This window comes from Melospiza georgiana, chromosome 20 (genome assembly GCF_028018845.1).
Source record: "Melospiza georgiana isolate bMelGeo1 chromosome 20, bMelGeo1.pri, whole genome shotgun sequence".
NCBI lineage: Eukaryota > Metazoa > Chordata > Aves > Passeriformes > Passerellidae > Melospiza > Melospiza georgiana.
The window spans coordinates 10,720,288-10,731,364 of NC_080449.1; the positions used below are offsets into that span (position 1 = coordinate 10,720,288).

General features: G+C 50.3%; 1 protein-coding gene across 1 annotated transcript; it reads left to right on the plus strand.

Moving 5' to 3' along the window:
* Positions 1-225: 225 nt before the first annotated feature.
* TMEM250 (transmembrane protein 250) lies at positions 226-4,869 on the plus strand. The gene is made up of 3 exons (XM_058038459.1): positions 226-327; positions 1,641-1,796; positions 4,315-4,869. The coding sequence occupies exon 3, from the start codon at positions 4,427-4,429 to the stop codon at positions 4,844-4,846; it is 420 nt and encodes a 139-aa protein (XP_057894442.1). The 5' UTR covers positions 226-327; positions 1,641-1,796; positions 4,315-4,426; the 3' UTR covers positions 4,847-4,869.
* The last annotated feature ends 6,208 nt before the right edge of the window (positions 4,870-11,077 follow it).

Genomic DNA, 11,077 nt, shown 5'->3' on the forward strand with positions numbered 1-11,077 from the left:
GAACTCCGGTGTGACCTCCTCTGTGTAATCCCCGGTGTAATCCCGGTGTGACCCCCGGTGTAATCCTGGTGTGACCCCCGGTGTAATCCTGGTGTGACCCCTCCGGTGTGACCAGGCCCGGCCACCCCCGTTACCAGGGCAACGCGTCCCCGCCACTTCCGGCCTGGCGGCGCGGCGCGATGACGCCATCACCGCGCGCCGCCGCTCCCCGCCCGCCGCCGCCGCCGGAACCGGAGGAACCGGAGCCGCCCCCGCACATGCGCAGAGCGGGCGCCCGGCGGCCCGGGCCTCGCTTCGCCCGGGCCCGGCGCGGCCATGGGCACCACGGTGAGTGCGGGGCACGGCCCGGCGGGCGGCGGGGCCCGGGCCTCGCCCTGCGGCGGCGGCAGCTCCGCCCCGGGGCCCGGCGGTGCGGCAGCGCTCGCTCAGTGCCCGCCGGGCCCGAGGGACCCCGTTTCCCGGGGGGAATGGCGGCCGTGCGCGGCTGCCGGGGAAGGCCAGGCCGGGCTCCCTGCGCGGCTCCCGCCGCGGGCCGGTCGGGCTCGGTGCGGGCTCGGTGCGGGGTAGGCGGAGTCGGTGTTTCCGCCCCTCCCGGCGCTCGTCCCTCGGCTCTCACCTTTATTTGTCATTGTCCCCAAGCCCGTGCGGCTCCTCCCGGAGCGCTCGGGGCCCACCGGAGCGTCCCGGCAGCCGCGGGCCGGTCGGAGCTGCCGGTGTGCACCGGGAGTGCCCCGAGCCCCGCGGGTCCTGCCCGGTGTGCGCGGAGATCCCGCCCGCTGCTCCCCGCCCGGCCCCTGTAACGGAGAGGGACGGGAAACTCCGGGGAACGGAGAGTTCTGGGCGTTGTAACGGCCTGGGGGCGCCTCCGGTGCGTGGTGCCGGGGCTGCCTCCGGTGGAGCCCTCGGAGCTGGGGACGGTGCCCCGGAATGACCCAGCCGGCCCCGAAATGATGGAGGGGGTGTCCAGGGCTTTGTGCGGGCATAAATCCGGGCTGGGGGATGATCACAGAGTCACTGAGAGTTTGGGGTTGGAACGGAGTTAAAAACTGACCCCGTCCCACCCCTGCCATGGGGGATCACAGAATCACAGAATCACTGCATGTTTTGGGTTGGGAAGGACTTAAAAATTCACCCCATCCCAGCCCTTCCATGGGGAATCACAGAATCGCTGAGAGTTTGGGGTTGGAAGAGAGTTAAAAACTGACCCCAGCCCACCCCTGCCATGGCAGGGACACTTCCACTGTCCCAGGCTGCTCCCAGCCCTGCCCAGCCCAGCCTTGGGCACTGCCAGGGATCCAGGGGCACCCTCAGCTGCTCTGGGCACCTGTGCCAGGGCCTGCCCGCCCTGCCAGGGCAGGATCTGCTGTTCCATATTCAGTTTGGAAAGTCTGTGCTCCCTGCATGGTGTTCCACGTGCCCCAGGGCAGCCTGTGGCAGGGGAAGGTGAGCAGCACAAGATTTCCTGTCCTGGCATTGAGTAGCAGCTCCCTGATTGTTCCCAAGCTGGAATCCATATTTTGCGGAGTGCTGGGTTCCCTTTAGAGTCTTCATGAGCTTGAAAACTCATGCTGGAGGAGAAGCCTGAATTGTGAGCGTGTTAATGCACAAATTGAAAATGACTGTGTTGTTTTGTCTTTTAGATCAGCTGCTGTGCAGAGAGTTGTGAGTTTATGAAGCACCTCAGCAGTTTCTGTTGCTCTTCCTAGAAGGTGTCACAGGAAAACTTCACTCTTTTGCTCCAAGGATTCAGTGGCATCCCAGAGCGGCAGCGAGCTGGATGGCAGCACCCCTAAAATGTAAAAATTCAGAGTTTGTTTTGTCCTCCCAGTGTTCCAGTGCTGATATTTGAGTTCATCCAGAGAGCATGAACCCACCAGAGGCTGTTTGTTCCCGTGGTGGGTGCAGCAACTGTGCCAGAGTTTGCTGGAAAAGTTTGTGAGGGAAGTTTCAAGGAGAGGCTGAATCGTCAGGAATGGAATGCCAAAAATGGGATTTTTTGACCTGTCTTGGTTTAGTCCTCCAAAAATATCTCAGAAAGCAAACTCTGAGCAGCTCAGAGCCATCATGTGGGAAGTGTGTGGGGTCACATGCTGCAGAACTGGGTTGGGTTTAGGCAGGGTTGGTTCAGAGCCTTGCAAAACCCACATTTCTGATTGGCATTTCCTGGCTCCAGACAGGAAATAGGGCAAGAGGCACCGAGAATTATGATTGTGTCTATGATGATTGAGGAGAACCCTTGGTTTCCTAAATTCCTTAAATGATAATTTAGCCCTTACTCCTTTTTGGGAGTCCCTGATCCATGCAGAGCCAGAACTGCCTCACATTTCTGTAAGGGCAAAAAGGAATTGGAACGTGGGGCTGAGCTGAGAGATCAGAGCTGGAATTTCCATTTCCATGGAATTTGAGGCAGGAAGCAGGCAGAGACTTCCCACTGATACACATTGAATCAGAGAAGGATTTTGGTATCAAAACTACAATTTCCTGCAGCTTTATAATTTGCTCTGTAGTTAGTTCTGTTAGTGACAAAACTAAAGAATTCTTGAAGTAATTCTTGAATTAGTTTTAATTTGAAGAACAGTCAGATTTTGGGTTCAACAAAGGAAAGATCTGCCTGGATCTGAACACTTGGGTGTGCAAGGAGTGTGGGGCAGTCCCTGTTGTGTTCCAGCACTATCTGATGAGTGCATTGTCATTTCATAATTCCCGGAATCTGGCCCATCCGAAGCCTGGGGTGAGGCAGAGAGCAGCTCAGAGGCTCCTGCTCATCACTCACACAACAACAATGGCTGTGGGGAAGGATGTTAGCATTATAAATCCTAAACACTGCAGAAGATCAAGATGATTTCACTTATCTCTGCAGGTCCCCAAGGGGAGGAATAAACTGGTGGATGCCTTTGAAAGGCTGCCTGGCCCTGCCTTGCAGTCACAGTGAGAGCACAGGGCTGGCCTGAGCCAGGGGAGGTACATCCTGTGGAGTGTGAAAAACATGATTGCCTCATTGTTCTGCCCAGGCCTTCCATTATTTTCAGTTTGTTTATTTGGTGAAGCTTTGCCAAGTTTGGAAATGAGCACAGATCTGGAATCCACTTGCGAAAGTACTCAGAGAATTCTTTTCGGTTTTCTTTTTAAAGGAAAAATGTGACCCCATGCAAACACATGCATTAATATTACTGTTCTCACATGAATGTTATTGCTCAGGTGGGTGGGCTCTTGAGGGTGGCTGTTAGATTAGGAAAGATCTGTGAATTATCCAGGATAATTTCAGACCAGACCTCTTTGCTGCTTTAACACTGGCATTGAATAGCAGCTCCCCAATTGTTCCCAGCATGGATCACAAGCTGGAATCCATATATTGCTGAGTGCTGGATTCTTTTTAGAATCTTTATGGGCTTAAAAATTCATGCTTGAGGAGAGGCCTGGTAATTGTGAGCATGAGATAAAGTTTATAACAGGCTACAAGTGGTGCTGGCTGGGGAATTTATTTGGAATGTGGCACAGAAATTGAGCGTATTTGTGTGGGGAATAAGAAGCAAAGAGAAGGCAAATAAGTTCTTATTTTGCAGTGATTAAGGGGGACCCACTGCAGTGATCCTCAGTGTTCAGATCCTGGGATTTGCTTCTACTTTCCCCTGAATTGGTTCATTCCAGCTTTCTCCCTGAGATTCTTGTTCAAAACAAAGATGTTTTAAAGGAAGAAGCTGAGGTTTGGAAAGGGTGTGCTGATGCTGAAATCGGCCAGGATAAGTCACTCTGTTCCAGCTGGGGTAAGCTGCTCTATTCAGCAGTTTCAGGAGAACTGAACCTTTCTATTTGTTCTTCTTCAAAACAAAGATGTTTTAGGGGAAGAAGCTGAGATTTGGAAAGCAGTTGTAAGGGAGCGCTAATACTGAAATCGGCCGGGATGAGTTGCTCTGTTCCAGCTGGGATAAGCTGCTCTATTCAGCCGCTTCAGGACAACTGAAACTTTCTATTGTTTCTTCTTTGAAACAAAGGTGTTTTAAGGGAAGAAGCTGAGGTTTGGAAAGGGTGTGCTGATGCTGAAATCGGCCAGGATAAGTTGCTCTATTCCAGCTGGGATCAGCTGCTCTATTCAGCAGCTTCAGGACAACTGAAACTTTCTATTGTTTTTTTCTTTCAGTTGTAAGGGAGCGCTGATACTGAAATTGACTGGGATAATTTCACTTATTTCCTGAAGCTGTTGAGCAGTTTCAGGACAACTGTAACTTTGTATTGTCTGTGTTATTTAGACAGAATGTCTCTCGCCTGTGTTGTTTCCCAGCACCAACCCCAGCTGCCGGCTCTGTCTCCCCGCAGGTGCGTCCCTCGGCGGCCGTCCAGCCCGGGGTTAGCCGTGCCCGGCTGTCCCGCTGCCGCCTGATATGAGCCCCGGGGGCGGCCTGGGGCGGGCAGCGCGGGGCGGGGCCCGATGCCGGTGATCCCCATTCCGCGGCGGGTGCGCTCGTTCCACGGCCCGCACACCACCTGCCTGCACTCCGCCTGCGGCCCCGTGCGCAGCGCGCACCTGGTGCGCACCAAGTACAACAACTTCGACATCTATCTCAAGTCGCGATGGATGTACGGCTTCATCCGCTTCCTGCTGTACTTCAGCTGCAGCCTCTTCACCTCCATCCTCTGGGTGGCTCTGTCGATCTTGTTTTGCCTTCAGTACCTCGGCATCCGCATCTTCCTGCGCTTCCAGTACAAACTCTCCATCATCCTGCTGCTGCTGGGGAGGAGGAGGGTGGACTTCAGCCTCATGAATGAACTGCTCATCTACGGGATCCATGTGACCATGCTGCTGGTGGGGGGGCTGGGCTGGTGTTTCATGGTCTTTGTGGATATGTAAATAAAACCAAGCGCATGTGGGATCAGGAGGTGACTTTTCTTCCAGCCCCGAAATGTGTCAACATCCTCTTCTTTCTTTTTTTTTTTTTTTTTTAATATAAATTAATTTATTTCTCAGTGGTAATTTTTGTGGATAAATTGACGTGCTTGTCTCTGGAGTTTGTATCTCTTTTGGTGGTTGAGGTGCCATTTTGATTATCAAAGTGCAACACTTGGCTGGGTGTTTTATTCTTTGCACAGTGCAAGTTTCTTTTAATCTGTAAGAACCTATTTCACTCCTATCCCTGTGGCCATGAAAAAGGCAGGATTTATCTGGAGGACAGAAGCCAGATAATTTTGCTCTCCACACTCTTAATCCATCTTCACCATTTTCCTAAAAATGTTCCTTAATGTCTCAGGCATGTAATAAGTATCTTTCTTGTAGGTTTTTATTTTGCATATTCCAAATAAGAATCTGGGCCCAAAATTCAGCAGACTGTAGGGCTTTGGGATTTTTTCCTCTCTTATTTTTAGATATATGCAAGACATACATTTGCCCAATCTCCTGTTTCATCCACTTTAAGGTGATTATGTAGCTTTGAGTGGCTTTGTCCTTTTCAGGCATTTAGTGCTGAGTAATTGAGTCTTTCCCTAACAGCACAAATCCGCAGGAGGGATGGGAGCAGGGCTTGCTATCATGTGCTCCTGCAATTCCCAGTCACGGCAGATATGTTCTCATTTTGCAGTGATTAAGGGGGACCCATTGCAATGATCCTCAGTGTTCAAATCCTGGCATTTGCTTCTACTTTCCCCTGAATTGATTCGTTCCAGCTTTCTCACAGAGATTCTTCTGTCTCAGGGAGCACAATGAGGTGAGACTGTCTTACCTAGGAGAGATGGGAAGCTGAGTGCAGCCTGAGCTGGCAAGAATTGTTCTCTGAAGTGACACAAATTGTTCTACCTCTGCAGCAGGGAGAGGAGGGTCACTGCAGAGGGTTTGTTACCCACAGCTCCAAAAGGCAGCTGAATTTTAAGCTCAGTTCTGCTGGTCTTGATCTAAGATGTCACTGTGCAGTCAGTTAAGTAACTCTATTTATGGAGCCCAGAAGCTGGCCTAAAGTTTATTTTTATTCTGCTTTTGTTTGTTTGTTTTGCCTTATGATGGAATATTGCCTTTTTCCCTGCATTCTTTAAGGAACTGTTTGAAAACAAACTGGTGAAAAAATTATGCAGAAACTTTTTCCCTCCCTCCACAAAATCTTCGGGGTCAATCGTGGGGAAATAAGTGAGAGTGAAATTACATAACTGGTTTTTTATCACCTCTTTGGTCAGAGCTGTGAGTTCCAGTTGCATACAGGGAAAGATCCTTCCAATTTCAGCTTGTGGTGGTGCAGACTTTTGGTTTGGAGGCTTGTGGATAGAAAATTGAGAAATTTCTGTGTGGAGCCCAAAGCTGAAGCACTCCCCAAAACTCTCTCATTATGGAGAGTTACAGATAATGCAGCTGAACAGCAGAGCTGAATAAATAATGGCCACGCTGGTGTGAACTTTAGATTAGCCCCAAGAGAGCCAAAGAGCTCTTTCTGCAGCGAAGATGCAGCATCAGCATCTGTCACAAACTGGTGTCTGGAACTTCCCTCCCAACAGCGAGCTCCCAGAGCCTTTCCTGGGTTTGCTCTGGGCTGCTGGGTGTCCTGCAGGGGTGAGCTGCAGCTCATTCTGTGTGCAGGGAGCTCCCAGCAGCGCCCAGCCCAGCTGCCAGCCCCGAGCATCGCGGGCCGGGGACGCTCTCAGGTGCCTGCAATCCACATTTCCTGCAGAAAACCTGGCACAGCCCGCAGCAAACAGCCCGGCAGAGCAGCTGGGATCCTCCTCGGGCGGTGGGACCTGCTTTCACCTGGGAGTGGCTGAATTTCAGCGCTCCTTGGGTAAAAAAGTGGTGATTTGTGGTGATTTTGTGGTGATTTGTGGTCCTGTGCCTGCCTGCTCCTCTGTGATGGACACACTCAACTGCTTGGGCAAACCTGGGGTGGTTTGAGGAGATGAAGGCCTGGGCTGTCGGCAGGTCGTGAACTTGTGTGGTTTCACGGTGTTCTTTGAAAACCCCCACAGGAACAGGGTGACACCGCCGGCTTTGATGTGTGTGCGCCCGCAAGGCGAGCAGCGATCATGCGATTAACACATGAATAGCAGGTGGCTCTTGCAGCGCTAATTTGGTCAAGGAACAAAGGAGCTGGTGGGTACAAGGAGTCTCACAACCTTTTTCATCACTTGTAATTTGACTGCGAGCCAACTGCTTTATTCCATAAATATGACAGCCTGAGTGAGGCTTTTTTTGAGCTGTCCCTGCTGAGCAGCTGCCACGGGGGGATCTGGAGCCTCACAAGGTCACTCCTGGGGGCTGGGAGACCCTTGCCAAGTGTAGATGTGGGTAAGTGACCGATGCTGAGCAAAACCTCGGTGTCACAGGGCATTAAAATCCCATTTTGGGACCCCTGGGTCATTATCACGTCCTTGGTGAGCAGGAGGTTGAGCCTCACTTTTACACCTCCCTTCAATAAACCCATGTGTGCTGCTCAGATTTCCCCTGGCCCCGTGTTCTGAGGAAGAAGGACGTGTCCTTGTTAAATCACAAAGAACAACCTGTGCCAAATGCCCAGATGTTCCTCAAGAGAGGCCCTGGGGCTGAGCTGCTTCAGCTCAGGGACTCTCCAGCATCTTCTGCAGAGGTGGCCCAGTACCTGCACTGAGAGTGCCCTGAGGATCCACTGTGGCAGACAGAGCTGGACAACACCAAAATTAAATAATTGAGGTGACCTCAAAGGCACCATGATGTTCAAAATCTCTGATTTTTGGTCGTTACCAGCACTGGGACACCTTGGTGGTGCGATCCTACCAGCACGCCGGGGAAGTGAAGCCCCTGTGAAATCACGCTGGCAAGGAAGAGGAATTAATTTTCAAATTATTTGTTTTATGATGTAATAATTTAGACATTTTAGCTCTACCTGAGTGGAGCAATATTTGGCACTTTTCCTCTTCAAAGCCTTTTCCAACTGGAGCTAATTAAACCTCACAACATCCCCAGGAGGTTGCAGAGTAAGTAAGATCTTGGGAATGGTTCAGAATGTAAATTCATTGGTTTTAATTTTTTTTAAAAAGCTTTCAGGATTATTTTGCCAAAGTATTTCTTTCTTGCAGAATTGAGATTCCAAAACTTTCTTAGAAGCTGAAAGGGAGCCAAACCACAACTGAGGGAGGGAGGAAGAGGCAGATTAAATGTTGTATCAAGTTTATGCAAAGAATAAGTTGAGCTTTTCCTCCCCTTTAATTTCATTGAAAAACCTGGCATTATTAATAGAGGGACACACAAAACATTGAAGAAACAAGGGAAGTTGAACTTTCTGCTTTTCAAGACGATATTTGCCAAAAATATTTCATGTTGAGCGGGTTCTTGCAAACTGTGCCTCGTTGGGGAATTTCATGTTCTTTTGGGTATTTCACTCTTTCCAAATTCAGTGCTGGGAGGAATGGATCAGGCTTTAAAATATATTAAGTCTATTAAAGATATAAATGGCTTTAACTCTAAAATTACTGCAATTTTCATCGTTCCTTCATGCAGATCCTATCTTGAACAGCGAGAGCAGATGGTTTGTCTGGATTGTTCCTTTCTTCCCATGTCTGGTCTTTAAACATTGCCATTCCACATGGTGGGTTAAAAACAGGAGAAATATCAGAAATACTGATTTGGGAGAGTGTGAGCATTGCAGAGCCATCGCAGACCCTTTGGAGGGTGAGTGCTGCTGGCTCCAGGGTTTGGCAGGAATTTGGGGGATCCCTGAGGAGCCATGCGGTGGCGAAGCCGCCTTGGGCCCGATGTTCAGCCTGGGAACGTTGGAAGGAGCCTGAAGTGTTGGAGTTTCACCTCGTTAACTCCCCAGAACATGGCACCAGCTGGTGTTTTGGGTGCCTGTAAGATTCTGTATGAAACATGCCACCTACATTAAACTTGGGTTGTTAACATGTTGGTGGATGGGTTGGGAAGAAAAAGGAAGGATTTCCTTCTCCTCTTCTCGTGGTGGTTGTGGGGATGTCCTGGTGGTGGGATGGCAGGGGGGAGCACAGCTCAGGCTCAAGGCTGGGCTTGATCTTGGAGGTCTTTTCCAAAAGGAATGATTTTGTGATTCTCCAAAACAGAGCAATGCAGGGTGGAGGGGATGGGAGGAGCTGTCACTTCCCACTGAGGGCACAGCAGTTCACTCCTGGGAGGTGCTGCCTTTCCTCCTTTCCCTGCTGGAGCTGAGCTTGCTGAGCAGAGCTGTGGTTTCAGGACACAATTGTGATGCCTCCTATGGGATTAGAGGAATATTCCTGCTGTGGTGGGTACTGTAATTCCCATAATCCTTGTGTGGAAAATACTACAGTGATGCTCAACAGCATGAAGATGCTGGATAGGAGTTTGCCCCAGAGTCCTGGCAAAGCTGGAGTCCATGGAGCACCACAGGGTTTTGGAGGACCACAATGGTGTGGACAGGACCATCACAGACCAAACTGGAGACACATTTGTGTGGCTGGAGCAGCCCACCATTCCCATGTGGGTAGGAAATGCTCCTTTCTGTTACCCCAAGAGCTGAAGAGTCACAGGGGAGAACTTGAAGGGGAAGGAGGTTTCTGAGAGAGACCAGGATTTGGATGGATGTATTTTCACTTTCAGTAATATGTGAATATCAAGCCTTTGCCTTCCCCAAGGGGAAGAACTTGTTTGCCCAGTTCCTAGAGGGAGCTTTGGGGCCAAGTTTTGTCCCAGATTATAGCTGCAAGTCCCAAAAACAGACTGGAGAGGAAGCCAGCTCCTTACCTGCCTGCAGGCTCACTGCAATTCTTCCCAGGGTTCTCCTGCATCATTGGCTTGATTTCCTTCCCTCCTGGGGAGGCAGGAGACAGTGTTTACTTCCAGTTGTGGAGAACAGCACAGCACATTTCCCTTCAGGAACAGCTTTGCCTGTTCTGGAGCCTCCAGCACACACAGATAGAACGCTGTTCCAGCAAACACGTTGCTGGAAAATATGAAGCCTTGTTATCTTTCTGCGTTTTTATTTAGCCAAACAAGGTTTCCATAGCTCCTGGACAGCTCTGCTGCTGGGGGAAAGAAAAAAAAAAACCACCCTGTCATTTCTTCACCTGCCAACTCTCTGCACTAATTTTGTCTCCCTGCTTCAAAGCACTCATCGTGCCCAGAAACCGTCAGTTCAAAGCGAAGTTTGGTCCAGTAATGAGCCAGTGAAAATTGCTCAGTGTAAGATCTGCTTGTGCAGCTCTCAGAGCTGGGCTGAGGTGGGAGCAGAGCTGGGCAATGGGGTCTGCTCTGAGCTGCCATCAGGGCTGGTGTCCCTCAGGAGCAGATGAAAGGAGCATCCCTGCCCTTCCTGCGTCTTCCCAAGGGATAAATTCATCTGCAGAGGGAAAAACAAACAAAAACCACCCCGTGCCTTGCACAAGGAACTGGGCACTTCTCTGTGGGGCTCTGCAGAGCCTCTTCCCCCGCTGACCTCCACCCCAAAACGTGGGATGTTCCCTGGGCTGGGGAAGTGTGTGAGAGGGAGCTGCTGCTGCCAGGCTCAGCCTTGTGACACGGCCTGACCTTGGAGGCACAAGGCTGTAGTAAATCACAGCCCCGAACGCAGCCAAAAGCCAGCTTCTCCCTGCAAGGAAAACACTGGATGCAGCACCAAGAGACAAATACCAAAGGCCTTAGCTGGTTCTTGAAAAAAAGAAATAAATCTGCCGTTGGCCCTGGTGAGAGTTTTGCCTGAGTAAGGACATCCAGATTATGCATGCTAATTAAATGAACGACCCATCCCTTCAGAGCCTGCTCTCTGCTGGGAATTCCCCTCTGAGTAACTTGCTCCCAGTGAGGAAAAGAGTTGCATGAAAAATTTCCCAGATGGTGAATCTGTTAGAGAAAATCACAATCTGTTTGTGCCTTTTTCAAACAAAAAAGAGCACAGGAGACGCTGCGGAATAAATTTGTTGTTGCAAACCATTTGCTCAGTAATGGGGAGAATTTAGATGGGCAAAGAGATTTTTTTTTTTTTTTTTTTCTGGAGGAATCTTATCTCCCTGCCTCGAAAAATGAGAAATGTTCTAAAGAATGAATCCCAGGGATGTGTATTTGAAAATCGCAACGCTGTTGCTTTAATTTTTATTCCGACATCAAGGGTGTCTGAAGCCGCCGGGGGGACAGCGGCTCGTCCAT

Coding starts and splice junctions, on each gene's coding strand:
- TMEM250 (XM_058038459.1), top strand. CDS start 4,427: ATGCCGGTGATCCCCATTCCGCGGCGGGTGCGCTCGTTCCACGGCCCG.